Source organism: Oncorhynchus mykiss, chromosome 2 (assembly GCF_057628025.1).
Source record: "Oncorhynchus mykiss isolate SJ-2025 chromosome 2, ASM5762802v1, whole genome shotgun sequence".
Taxonomy (NCBI): Eukaryota; Metazoa; Chordata; class Actinopteri; order Salmoniformes; family Salmonidae; genus Oncorhynchus; species Oncorhynchus mykiss.
The window spans coordinates 8,501,346-8,516,027 of NC_143023.1; the positions used below are offsets into that span (position 1 = coordinate 8,501,346).

The 14,682-nt window shown below is 46.2% G+C and overlaps 1 protein-coding gene across 5 annotated transcripts in view; it reads left to right on the forward strand.

The window, feature by feature from the left end:
* Nucleotides 1-960: 960 nt before the first annotated feature.
* Nucleotides 961-14,682, forward strand: part of tax1bp1b (Tax1 (human T-cell leukemia virus type I) binding protein 1b) — a 35,723-nt gene continuing 22,001 nt past the window's right edge. For 2 of the 5 annotated variants that reach the window (XM_090187328.1, XM_090187347.1), the window contains exons 1-4: nt 2,190-2,229; nt 2,634-2,702; nt 4,196-4,389; nt 14,145-14,247. In XM_090187328.1, the coding sequence (XP_090043454.1) occupies nt 4,213-4,389; nt 14,145-14,247 (280 nt within the window). In that variant the 5' untranslated portion in view covers nt 2,190-2,229; nt 2,634-2,702; nt 4,196-4,212. Of the gene's footprint in view, nt 1,118-2,189; nt 2,230-2,633; nt 2,703-4,195; nt 4,390-14,144; nt 14,248-14,682 lie in introns of those variants that run through there. The other 3 variants (XM_090187336.1, XM_090187358.1, XM_090187321.1) reach the window with 2 other exon arrangements.

Sequence of the window (14,682 nt, forward strand, 5' to 3'; positions counted from 1 at the left end):
GCACTGAAATGCACAATCAGAAGTTAATAACACAATTTCAATGGTCTGCTCGGGCGGTGGAAACGCGTTTTCAATAGCTCAACCCTAAAGAAACCTAACGTTATCAGCAAATACAAGCATTTCGCCACACCCGCAATAACATCTGCTAAACGCGTGTATGTGACTAATAAAAATAAGATTTGAAATAAACTATATAATAACGGCATAGGGGGCATACTGTACATACAGGCTTTGGCAGTCAGGGTTTCCCTAAATATGTCCATTTTGATCGAGTTATATTATATTATGGAAGAACAGTATCTTGGGTGCCTAATTGCTATTGCCATAAAACAGGTGCCTAATTGCTATTTATTATAATCTGGTTACCAACGTCATTAGAGCAGTAAAAATACATGTTTTGTCATACCCCTGGTATAAGGTCTGTTATAAACATGGTTCTAGCCCTGAAGGCTGATTGCCTGACAGCTGTGGGCTCCCGAGTGGCGCAACGGTCTAAGGCACTCCCTGGTTCGAATCCGGGAGTGATTGGGAGTCCCATAGGGTGGCGCACAATTGGCCCAGCGTCGTCTGGGTTTGGCCGGGGTAGGCTGTCATTGTAAATAAGAATCTGTTCTTACCTGACATGCCTAGTTAAATAAAGGTTACATTTATAAATAGATATCAAATAGCTCGAATCCTCGAGGTGACAATATAAAAATCTGTTGTTAACCCACTGTTCCTAGGCCGTCATTGTAAATAAGAATTTGTTCTTAAACTGACTTGCCTAGTTAAATAAAGTTTTTTTTTTTAAATGGCCCAAATATATTGACATCTACCATTTTGAAGGGTCCTACTCAAATTTCAGAGTTTCATTCCTGTAACAGAAAGTGAGTCAAATATCTTATTCATTGTGCCATTCGTTATTTTAGCAACACGTTGTTAACAATTTGTTACATTGTAACACGTTTGGAATTCCCACATGACAAATAACGGTATTTCTCCGGAAGTGATGTACCTAATGTTGTTATTCTATTCCAGGAAGAGAGGACGGGGATTGCGTTTAACATCGAGCAACTGCGTCAATAACAGTTTTGACGAATATCTTTGGTTTTCCTCAACTCTTCAGCATGGCAAATGGGTATGTTATCATATTATGTGCTCTTGTCGATAAAAAAGAAGAACTATTGAAAAATGTATTCGTCTTGCCCTGGTAACTTGATATGCTAGCTAACGAACTAACTGGCTAGCTAACTAGCCAAACCAAAGGGTCCCTGACAAAGCCAGGGCAGCAAACAGATAACTAGCTAGCTAACTAGCTAGGTGGGTGGACGGACAACTCACGCTATCTTGGGAGGACATAGTACAAGGTTGGCTGAAGTCTTTGCCCCGTATCACGTTTTCCAGAATAGTCATTCATCTCTGTTAAAGCTAGCTAGATACATAGCTAGCTAGCTATAGGAACAAGCTAGCTAGGCTATCTTTAAGGAGTTAGCTAGCAATATGTTAGATTACTAGCCTAAACAAGCACTTTACAGCAGGATGCTAGTTTAACTACACGATTTAGCTAGGCTTATTTCTTTGTTTTGCCACATGGCTATATTTATGTCTGGAAGCCATATGATACTTGCCCAGTTAATTCTAATGCCATTACATTAACTAACGTCAGCTAGCCCTAAAGTTACATCATTGTGTGATTTTAATTTGGCTCTAACACACTCACCGACACACGCACTGGGTTGTCAACAGTTCAGATAAAGATGCTATCAACCTGTAAAACCAAACTAGGTAGGTTCATGTCACTCATCACAATCCATATAATAAATGTATAATTATATATATATTTTTTTTAGGTCACATACATTTGTCATGTCGAACAATGCTCTGCTATTGTCTGGCAATGATGAATTGTATAATTTGGAAATGTTTTAGTACGAGCCTGTTTTTAACATGATTAACATGAAAAAGTGGTGTGTGTTACTGGTGTGTTTTGTCTAGATTACAACCCCTGGCCTGTGTTTTCTTTCTCTATTTACTAATGTTGTCTTAGTTACTTCTCTTGTGCACCATTTTCCTGAACACGTCACTGTGACTGAACAGAGAGACTGGAAATTCCTGCTCATCTTGTCTGATCTTTAGGCTTCTTTATGTAGTGTTGTGGTGTTTCTCTTGTCATGATGTGTGTTTTTTTTCTCCAATTTATTTTTATCCCAGCCCCAAATGAGGTGTTTTGGCCCTTGGTAGGCCATCATTGTAAGTTAGAATTTGTTCTTAAGTGACTTGCCTAGTTAAATAAAATAGAAAAGCCTACATGCCTTTATAAGACTTTTAGCTAGACTTCAGTGATATACCTTTTATCTATTGAGAATGAGATCGTGGACAGCATTTTTTGCACAAGTCCTTTGACTGTTAACTTCTTTCTCATTGCAACAGTGTGGAATGTAGAATCTCTTATCTTGTTTCAGGGAAAATGCTGACAGATGTTGTGGCCAGAGGAATTCATCAGCACATTTAGGCGACAGTTTAGGCCAGACTAAACCTATACCCTTTACTATATGGGGAATAGCATTTGGACATTAAACGCTCTCTCACTGTGGTCGCTGATCAAGTCCTTTGTCTAAATATACCGGCAACATTTAGTTTGGTTCTTTCCTCAGAGGTCTCAGCGGATGAAACAACTGGAGGCCGTATCTGGACTACTAAATAAGAACCGTCTGAATGAGATGGTATCCTTGCTGCTTTCTGTGAACCAACCACACACACTGCAAAGCTAAACACAGGAAGAACACCGTCCTAACCAATTTGATTTGCATTTTTAGATAAGACCTTTGTTGTTGGCACATTTAGATTACATTTGACATTTTAGTGACAAAGCAGACACTCTTATCCAGATCGACTTATGATGTTGGTATGTTAAACTTTCTGTTTGTTCAGTCATTGACTTCATAGTTTAGTGAAGAGCTGGGGAACAGACCGTAACAGACCAACCCTTGTCAACTCTAGTCAGGGATGATGAGCGTGTCATAGTCATGCACACCACAGCAACAACAGTAGCCATATTCACCACGGCAACAACAGTAGTCATATTCACCACGGCAACAACAGTAGTCATATTCACCATGGCAACAACAGTAGTCATATTCACCACGCCAACAACAGTGGTCATATTCACCACGGCAACAACAGTAGTCATATTCACCACGGCAACAACAGTAGTCATATTCACCACGGCAACAACTGTAGTCATATTCACCACGGCAACAACAGTAGTCATATTCACCACGGCAACAACTGTAGTCATATTCACCACGGCAACAACAGTAGTCATATTCACCATGGCAACAACAGTAGTCATATTCACCACGCCAACAACAGTGGTCATATTCACCACGGCAACAACAGTAGTCATATTCACCACGGCAACAACAGTAGTCATATTCACCACGGCAACAACTGTAGTCATATTCACCACGGCAACAACAGTAGTCATATTCACCACGGCAACAACAGTAGTCATATTCACCACGGCAACAACAGTAGTCATATTCACCACGGCAACAACTGTAGTCATATTCACCACGCCAACAACAGTGGTCGCGCACGCCACGGGGACAACTACATGGACAAGATTGATGACGGCATTTCTGGTCCGGGATGAGCCTATAAGACAGCTACTAGAGATGAATATCTTTATGACAGACTAATGAAAACTGACTAAACTGAATGTACCAGGCTAATAGGCCCACTGTCATCTGCCCTTCTGGAGACTGAGCTTTGTTTAGAAATATTAAGCTCCAGCTTTAAAAGAAGACATACGGTTGAAACGTCTCAGCTTTAAAAACTTTTTTTTTTTAAAGAACACCATGAATTGAAAACCTTGTTGCAGTTATTTGTAGAAGATGCTGTCACCTTTCCTTTTTTGGAATACAGGACTTCTGTTGTCCTTCTCTTCCCATGCAGCCTGTGCTGAGTGACCCATGCCTCTCTGTTGTCCTCCTTCTCTTCCCATGCAGCCTGTGCTGAGTGACCCATGCCTCTCTGTTGTCCTCCTTCTCTTCCCATGCAGCCTGTGCTGAGTGACCCATGCCTCTCTGTTGTCCTCCTTCTCTTCCCATGCAGTCTGTGCTGAGTGACCCATGCCTCTCTGTTGTCCTCCTCTTCCCATGCAGCCTGTGCTGAGTGACCCATGCCTCTCTGTTGTCCTCCTCTTCCCATGCAGCCTGTGCTGAGTGACCGATGGCTCTCTTCCTGGACGGGACATCAGTAGGCAGTGCCATGGACACGTCAAACTTTGCACACGTCATCTTCCAGAACGTGGGGAAGAGCTACCTGCCCCACGCCGCTCTAGAGTGTCACTACACTCTCACCCAGTTCATCAAACCACACCAGAAGGACTGGGTTGGCATATTCAAGGTGAGTCCGTCCTCTCTCCTTCCTCTCTCATGCGTCTCTTTTAAGGTGGACTCAGTAATATAGCGTACATCACACAGGGTTACTTTCAGCTTACAGAAATCAAACACAATTCCAAATCTGCCATTATTTACCTCCTTCCAATTAGCCTATAGTGTCATTGTGTTTATGCTGTCATGCCAACACCTTGTCACGCCAAACATTTTTTTCACAGCGATGGAGTTGGCAAGAGCACGAACAGACCTGGGACCAGACTAGTTCCCAATGCGTTCCATTGTGTTAGTCTGGTCAGTTGTGGTCATCGTGTTATTGTTGAAGCCTGTAAGCAGGAAGTACCCCTGGCCACACTGTGTAGAATAATAATGTCATGTTGCTTATTCATCTGCCCATAACAGGTCAATTCTATTTTAAAGGACCAAGGGCATCTGTCTTCCAAACTTGATTACACTTCTAGAGTGGGAACCTGGACACCTACTGACCTATAATTCCTATCTGGCCCAATCCACTCGCTGTGAGCAAGCATATTAGAATTGTTGTGTGTCCCTAATAGTTACCTATCCCCTTTTATAGGGCACTACTTTTGGTCAGGCTCCATATGGCTCTGGTAAACAATAGTGCACTATATAGGGTGCCATTTAGTATTTAACTGAACTCTCAAGACTCCTGGTTTATCTGAGAGGTTTTGCTTTACTCATGTAAAAAAAAAAAAGTAAGTGTTTTTTTAAAGTAAGGTAAACCATGTCCTGTAACCAATGTGTTTGAGTGCACTCTCAGTATGAAAAGTGAGGTTGGCAGAGCAGAAGGGGGGGGGGGTATTTTTGTCCTGCTCTGCAGACTGGCGTGTCCCAGATGGATCTGGTTATAGGAGCACATTAAATCCAATGCACTGGCAGGTATTGATTTGAGCCACTTCTGTAGTGAAAGATAGCGGGGCAGAGTGGAGCTGGGCGAGAGGGCCTCATCCAGCAGGAGACCAGCAGCAGGAATGCTACTATAAAGGAGATGTGGAACTGATGAGAGGTGGTCTGTATGTCTGGGCTCACATCTCATCAGACCAGATCAAAGCAGCAGTCTGTTTCTGTTTTCTCTCTATGTGGGCTGGATTGAATGCAGTTCAACACACACACACACACACACACACGATTGCTTCTGTTTCTCTGTAGTTTTATGGCACTGCAGATTTTATTTTTATTTTTATCAGAGCGTATGGCAGAAGCCTTCAGTAAAAAGTGACTTTCAGTGTCATATAATTATATCTAATTGAACGGATAAAATGATTAAGTTTGAGTTTAAACCAGAACCATAAACTGGCTCCATAAAAGCAGAACACAAGTTTCTTTTAAACATGAACCTGCTGTTTAATCTGTGAAGTGTAGCATGGCAGAGAGGAGGACAAGCTCCAGTCAGTCTTGTTGTTATATTGGGACTGAGACTGTCCCAAATGGCACCCTGTTCCCTATATAGGGCACTACTTTAGAGCACTATGTAGGGGATCGTGTGTAATTTGGGACGCAGCGTCCGACACAAGGGGGAGGATCAGGGAACATCTGGGAATTTGTTTGAAATATTGGAGTCGTGGATTTGATTGGAGTGTTGTCTGATGGCGATGTCATACCACAGCACCTAACTGCAGCAGTGGTGCAAGTTCTCCCAAACCCCAAACACGCTAATTCACCAAGGTGGAAAAAGCAGAGCAGTGTGGAACATAAATCGTGTAAATGTTCCCGGGCGTGTTGACAGACAGGAGGCTGGGGTGCCAAGCTGAGCTCCAGGCAGCACTCACAGGAGGACAGATACCTGGACCATGACTCACTCTCTCACTGTGGGAAGGGAAGAACACTGCTGCTACCTACCTTGAGGACCAAACTGAAGTGACGAGGAAATCCAGCGACTCTTGGACGACAGTGGAAGTAGATCAAAATGATTAAGGCCTCATACCAAAACACACAGATTTTTAAAAAAAAATCAAATTCTACTTCACTCACTGTCCCCAGAGCTGTGCTGTGTGGTGCAGCTTCACGGCTGGGTCCAATACCTCAGCCTGTAAGGTGCTATCGCCCCCTAGTGACTTGGAGCTGCTATCGCCTCATAACGGATGAACTCAGATAAACATTTTGTCTTTATCTTTCAGCCTGAAATGGTCCTTGTCTTTTTCTCTTTATCTCCATGATAAGTCAGGGTAGAGCAATAGGGTGTTAAACCTATACTGGGTGTGTAGGTTCCCTAGCGGTTAGAGCGCTGGGCCACTAACTGAAAGGTTGCTTTTCCATGATTTAACCTAGTTTCTCAGAACATTTGTACATGTACCTAGGCTATGCAAACCAATAGTTGTGTACAACAAATGTCATAATTGTGTAACGGATGTGAAACGGCTAGTTTAGTTAGCGGTGGTACGCGCTAAATAACGTTTCAATCGGTGACGTCACTTGCTCTGAGACCTTGAAGTAGTAGTTCCCCTTGCTCTGCAAGGGCCGCGGCTTTTGTGGAGCGATGGGTAACGATGCTTCGTGGGTGACTGTTGATGTGTGTAGAGGGTCCCTGGTTCGCGCCCAGGTATGAGCGAGGGGACGGTCTAAAGTTATACTGTTACAATTGCACGGTACCACTCGCCAAGATAAACAAAACGTTTCATCCAACCATTTATTTAGCATCGGCAGCAGAGCAGTGGGGGACAGACAGACTCTTGTTAGGCAGCACCGTGTCTTCTGCCTGTTCTATCTGTCTATGGCTCTTTGATGTTGGAATGGTTGCTTTGAGTTGTGCTCTGAGCGCACACACACAAACCGTGATAGAGGAGTGCCGGGACAGGCAAACACATCCTTTATAATGATCCTGTCGTAGAGCACAGCCCCGCTGCCTGATTTATGAGCCACTTGTCCTACCTGTTTGATTGATACGGTGTGATAGTCCTGTCTAGGGGGTGCTCTTACATCACGCCGCCCCATGCTACAGAAACAGGAGATGGGCTCCTGCCTCGGACTAGGCTATATGCTAACAAACATGGCAAACAAGAACGCCTTCAACTGTTGCAGCAGTGTACTATGCTAGCTACTAGTCCCTAACCTGCAGCGTACTATGCTAGCTACTAGTCCCTAACCTGCAGTGTACTATGCTAGCTACTAGTCCCTAACCTGCAGTGTACTATGCTAGCTACTAGTCCCTAACCTGCAGTGTACTATGCTAGCTACTAGTCCCTAACCTGCAGTGTACTATGCTAGCTACTAGTCCCTAACCTGCAGCGTACTATGCTAGCTACTAGTCCCTAACCTGCAGTGTACTATGCTAGCTACTAGTCCCTAACCTGCAGCGTACTGTGCTAGCTACTAGTCCCTAACCTGCAGCGTACTATGCTAGCTACTAGTCCCTAACCTGCAGCGTACTATGCTAGCTACTAGTCCCTAACCTGCAGCGTACTATGCTAGCTACTAGTCCCTAACCTGCAGCGTACTATGCTAGCTACTCATCCCTAACCTGCAGCGTACTATGCTAGCTACTAGTCCCTAACCTGCAGCGTACTGTGCTAGCTACTAGTCCCTAACCTGCAGCGTACTGTGCTAGCTACTAGTCCCTAACCTGCAGCGTACTGTGCTAGCTACTAGTCCCTAACCTGCAGTGTACTATGCTAGCTACTCATCCCTAACCTGCAGCGTACTATGCTAGCTACTCATCCCTAACCTGCAGCTTACTATGCTAGCTACTAGCCCCTAACCTGCAGTGTACTATGCTAGCTACTCATCCCTAACCTGCAGCGTACTATGCTAGCTACTAGCCCCTAACCTGCAGTGTACTATGCTAGCTACTCATCCCTAACCTGCAGCGTACTATGCTAGCTACTCATCCCTAACCTGCAGCTTACTATGCTAGCTACTAGCCCCTAACCTGCAGCGTACTATGCTAGCTACTCATCCCTAACCTGCAGCGTACTGTGCTAGCTACTCATCCCTAACCTGCAACGTACTGTGCTAGCTACTGATCCCTAACCTGCAGCGTACTATGCTAGCTACTAGTCCCTAACCTGCAGCGTACTATGCCAGCTACTAGTCCCTAACCTGCAGCGTACTATGCTAGCTACTCATCCCTAACCTGCAGCGTACTATGCTAGCTACTAGTTCCTAACCTGCAGCGTACTGTGCTAGCTACTCATCCCTAACCTGCAGCGTACTATGCTAGCTACTAGCCCCTAACCTGCCGCGTACTATGCTAGCTACTCATCCTTAACCTGCAGTGTACTATGCTAGCTACTAGTCCCTAACCTGCAGCGTACTGTGCTAGCTACTAGTCCCTAACCTGCAGCGTACTGTGCTAGCTACTAGTCCCTAACCTGCAGCGTACTATGCTAGCTACTAGCCCCTAACCTGCAGCGTACTATGCTAGCTACTAGTCCCTAACCTGCAGCGTACTGTGCTAGCTACTCATCCCTAACCTGCAGCGTACTATGCTAGCTACTCATCCCTAACCTGCAGCGTACTATGCTAGCTACTAGTCCCTAACCTGCAGCGTACTGTGCTAGCTACTCATCCCTAACCTGCAGCGTACTATGCTAGCTACTCATCCCTAACCTGCAGCGTACTATGCTAGCTACTAGCCCCTAACCTGCAGCGTACTGTGCTAGCTACTCATCCCTAACCTGCAACGTACTGTGCTAGCTACTGATCCCTAACCTGCAGCGTACTATGCTAGCTACTAGTCCCTAACCTGCAGCGTACTATGCCAGCTACTAGTCCCTAACCTGCAGCGTACTATGCTAGCTACTCATCCCTAACCTGCAGCGTACTATGCTAGCTACTCATCCCTAACCTGCAGCGTACTATGCTAGCTACTAGCCCCTAACCTGCCGCGTACTATGCTAGCTACTCATCCTTAACCTGCAGTGTACTATGCTAGCTACTAGTCCCTAATCTGCAGCGTACTGTGCTAGCTACTCATCCCTAACCTGCAGCTTACTATGCTAGCTACTAGTCCCTAACCTGCAGCGTACTATGCTAGCTACTAGCCCCTAACCTGCAGCGTACTATGCTAGCTACTAGTCCCTAACCTGCAGCGTACTATGCTAGCTACTCATCCCTAACCTGCAGCGTACTATGCTAGCTACTAGCCCCTAACCTGCAGTGTACTATGCTAGCTACTCATCCCTAACCTGCAGCGTACTATGCTAGCTACTCATCCCTAACCTGCAGCGTACTATGCTAGCTACTCATCCCTAACCTGCAGCGTACTATGCTAGCTACTCATCCTTAACCTGCAGCGTACTATGCTAGCTACTAGTCCCTAACCTGCAGTGTACTATGCTAGCTACTAGTCCCTAACCTGCAGTGTACTATGCTAGCTACTAGTCCCTAACCTGCAGTGTACTATGCTAGCTACTAGTCCCTAACCTGCAGCGTACTATGCTAGCTACTAGTCCCTAACCTGCAGTGTACTATGCTAGCTACTAGTCCCTAACCTGCAGCGTACTGTGCTAGCTACTAGTCCCTAACCTGCAGCGTACTATGCTAGCTACTAGTCCCTAACCTGCAGCGTACTATGCTAGCTACTAGTCCCTAACCTGCAGCGTACTATGCTAGCTACTAGTCCCTAACCTGCAGCGTACTATGCTAGCTACTCATCCCTAACCTGCAGCGTACTATGCTAGCTACTAGTCCCTAACCTGCAGCGTACTGTGCTAGCTACTAGTCCCTAACCTGCAGCGTACTGTGCTAGCTACTAGTCCCTAACCTGCAGCGTACTGTGCTAGCTACTAGTCCCTAACCTGCAGTGTACTATGCTAGCTACTCATCCCTAACCTGCAGCGTACTATGCTAGCTACTCATCCCTAACCTGCAGCTTACTATGCTAGCTACTAGCCCCTAACCTGCAGTGTACTATGCTAGCTACTCATCCCTAACCTGCAGCGTACTATGCTAGCTACTAGCCCCTAACCTGCAGTGTACTATGCTAGCTACTCATCCCTAACCTGCAGCGTACTATGCTAGCTACTCATCCCTAACCTGCAGCTTACTATGCTAGCTACTAGCCCCTAACCTGCAGCGTACTATGCTAGCTACTCATCCCTAACCTGCAGCGTACTGTGCTAGCTACTCATCCCTAACCTGCAACGTACTGTGCTAGCTACTGATCCCTAACCTGCAGCGTACTATGCTAGCTACTAGTCCCTAACCTGCAGCGTACTATGCCAGCTACTAGTCCCTAACCTGCAGCGTACTATGCTAGCTACTCATCCCTAACCTGCAGCGTACTATGCTAGCTACTAGTTCCTAACCTGCAGCGTACTGTGCTAGCTACTCATCCCTAACCTGCAGCGTACTATGCTAGCTACTAGCCCCTAACCTGCCGCGTACTATGCTAGCTACTCATCCTTAACCTGCAGTGTACTATGCTAGCTACTAGTCCCTAACCTGCAGCGTACTGTGCTAGCTACTAGTCCCTAACCTGCAGCGTACTGTGCTAGCTACTAGTCCCTAACCTGCAGCGTACTATGCTAGCTACTAGCCCCTAACCTGCAGCGTACTATGCTAGCTACTAGTCCCTAACCTGCAGCGTACTGTGCTAGCTACTCATCCCTAACCTGCAGCGTACTATGCTAGCTACTCATCCCTAACCTGCAGCGTACTATGCTAGCTACTAGTCCCTAACCTGCAGCGTACTGTGCTAGCTACTCATCCCTAACCTGCAGCGTACTATGCTAGCTACTCATCCCTAACCTGCAGCGTACTATGCTAGCTACTAGCCCCTAACCTGCAGCGTACTGTGCTAGCTACTCATCCCTAACCTGCAACGTACTGTGCTAGCTACTGATCCCTAACCTGCAGCGTACTATGCTAGCTACTAGTCCCTAACCTGCAGCGTACTATGCCAGCTACTAGTCCCTAACCTGCAGCGTACTATGCTAGCTACTCATCCCTAACCTGCAGCGTACTATGCTAGCTACTCATCCCTAACCTGCAGCGTACTATGCTAGCTACTAGCCCCTAACCTGCCGCGTACTATGCTAGCTACTCATCCTTAACCTGCAGTGTACTATGCTAGCTACTAGTCCCTAATCTGCAGCGTACTGTGCTAGCTACTCATCCCTAACCTGCAGCTTACTATGCTAGCTACTAGTCCCTAACCTGCAGCGTACTATGCTAGCTACTAGCCCCTAACCTGCAGCGTACTATGCTAGCTACTAGTCCCTAACCTGCAGCGTACTATGCTAGCTACTCATCCCTAACCTGCAGCGTACTATGCTAGCTACTAGCCCCTAACCTGCAGTGTACTATGCTAGCTACTCATCCCTAACCTGCAGCGTACTATGCTAGCTACTCATCCCTAACCTGCAGCGTACTATGCTAGCTACTCATCCCTAACCTGCAGCGTACTATGCTAGCTACTCATCCTTAACCTGCAGCGTACTATGCTAGCTACTCATCCCTAACCTGCAGTGTACTATGCTAGCTACTCATCCTTAACCTGCAGCTTACTATGCTAGCTACTAGCCCCTAACCTGCAGCGTACTATGCTAGCTACTGGTCCCTAACCTGTAGCGTACTATGCTAGCTACTATTCCCTAACCTGCAGCTTACTATGCTAGCTGCTAGTCCCTAACCTGCAGTTTACTATGCTAGCTACTAGTCCCTAACCTGCAACTTGCTGAAGAACAGTGTGCTGGCATTACGTGGTGGGTTTTATGGGAAGTATTTTAAGCATGTTGGCATAATGTTTTTTGTTAAGAATGTGTTTTGCATGTTTAAAGGGTATAATTAGCTTAGCTCTTGGATCAGCTAAATGGCTTTGGTCTGTTGTGGGAACTCAAGATTCTCACTTTGTGCACGCTATTGTTATACCAACCTATCCCGCCAATAGACCTATTGGATTAAGTCTACGTTTCCAGCATGATTAGACCCATGTAAGCACCCTGTATCCACTCCTCTCCTGGTTGTAAACGTGGCTGCTTACAGGGCAGACTAGGCCCTCTGGTCCTGTGAAAGGTGCTTTAGTCCAGTCCTGAGAGTCTCTTCAGCCCCTGACTCTCACCTCTCTCACCACTAATGAGTGTTACTGCAGTAAAGCCTGCTTCTACTGGCCTTCCTTCATTCTGTAATGACGGTCACTAACTATGTGCCTGCTTTAATAACTTCCTGTTCTTTACGGCTGGAAGTGGGAACGCCCCCCCAGGGACAACTACCCAGGGTACTCTCAACAACACTGGCATCATTGTAGCGTAGCACAGGAGCATCTGTAACACACACACACACAGTAATGATGCGGTAGTGGGGAAAAACAAGCTGGTCAGACGGATGGAAGGAGCACGCTGACCATATGTAAACAAACTGTGAGAGAATTTGTGATGGGGAGAGATTTTGTTTTTGCTTACATAAAGTCTCATTGGTTAGATTAAAGTTTTGGTGTTGTCTGTCTCATAGTTTGACCGACCAGGCCAGCACTGAGCCTGTAGTCTCGACCTGGAACCCCAGGCAGCACTGAGCCTGTAGCCTAGACCTGGAACCCCAGGCAGCACTGAGCCTCTAGCCTAGACCTGGAACACCAGGCAGCACTGAGTCTGTAGCCTAGACCTGGAACCCCAGGCAGCACTGAGCCTCTAGGCTAGACCTGAAACACCAGGCAGCACTGAGCCTGTAGCCTAGACCTGGAACCCCAGGCCAGCACTGAGCCTGTAGCCTAGACCTGGAACCCCAGGCAGCACTGAGCCTCTAGGCTAGACCTGAAACACCAGGCAGCACTGAGCCTGTAGCCTAGACCTGGAACCCCAGGCCAGCACTGAGCCTGTAGCCTAGACCTGGAACCCCAGGCCAGCACTGAGCCTGTAGCCTAGACCTGGAACCCCAGGCAGCACTGAGCCTCTAGGCTAGACCTGAAACACCAGGCAGCACTGAGCCTGTAGCCTAGACCTGGAACCCCAGGCAGCACTGTGATCCTGATTTCGTTTGACAGTTTTATGACCCTGGGCTGACATTCTGGATGTATTTTCTGTACTTCCCCTCACCAGCCATCAGTTAACACATAAAATTCATATAATTACATCTTGGTTTCCATTTTGATGTATAACATTTTCACCTATTTTCCCCTTCCTGTTTGAGGTGAGCTGTTGCCGCTGTTCCGCAGTGGAGCATGTTGACGGGGCCGGGCCTCATTATAGGCCATACACGATACGTGGCACGCAGGAATATAGGACTGTTGAAACCATCCCCCATTTTCAGGTCTAAAACCTTCACATAACCTAGAGCCTAAGTGGTGTTTACGTTTTTATATTGCAACGGGTTTTAATGATTGTGGCCCATATCGACACCATATAGGACCATTCCTCTACATTGTGGTAGCTCCATATTGGCTAATAAAAAGCATGAGCTGGCGTACAACCAGAGAAAATGATTTAGTGTAGAGGTGCTGACTAACGGCAAATAAACTGTAAGCTATAAAAAATACACAGTCACACACTCTCTATATAAACTCAGTGGTTTATTGGTTAAAACAGCAACGTTTCGTCATCGCTGTGCCTTCTTCAGGGTGGCAATGCCACTGTGTCGTGTGTAGGCATGATACTGTTTCACAGCTTTGGGTGGTTTCTCTGTCCACTAACCTGCTCCATTATTACTGGATTTATGTCCCAAATGGTACCCTGTTCCCTATGTAGTGCGTAGTACACTATGTAGTGCACTAGGTAGTGCACTCTGTAGTGAATAGGGTGCCATTTTTAGGTACAACCTGTGTGTGATGTGGTGCATTGTGTCCACCCCCCCCCCCACTCCTCTGTGTTGCAGGTTGGATGGAGCACAGCGAGGGACTATTACACATTCTTGTGGTGTCCTGTTCCTGAGGACCACACTGAGGGCACTGCCATCCACAGAGCCGTGGTGTTTCAAGGTGTGATTTGGGACCACTGACTCTGCCGTGGTTTTATACAACTTTGACACTTTTTCTAACCTCAAGTCAAGAGGCCTGGCACCTCAGAGAGCTGTTAAGACTTTTATACCAACACAGTAAAATATGAAACTCTACCCATTAAGGGATTTGTTGTTTTGGTGTTAACAAGATGGTTTTCATTGTGTTCATTGCGTTCTTTATTAATAGGTAGACTGGGACTGGGACCAGAAAAGGGATCTGTTGCTTAAGGTTGAAACTGAGATCCTGAGCATTTGTTTTGTTTTAAATCACAATGAACATGATTATGTAGATTGGGAGGGGTTCATAGTTCAGCTCTCCTACTCTGAGGGGCTTGACGTTGACATTTGAGTCATTTAGCAGACTCTTATTCAGAGTGACTTACAGGGGCAATTAGAGTTAAGTGCCTTGCTCAAG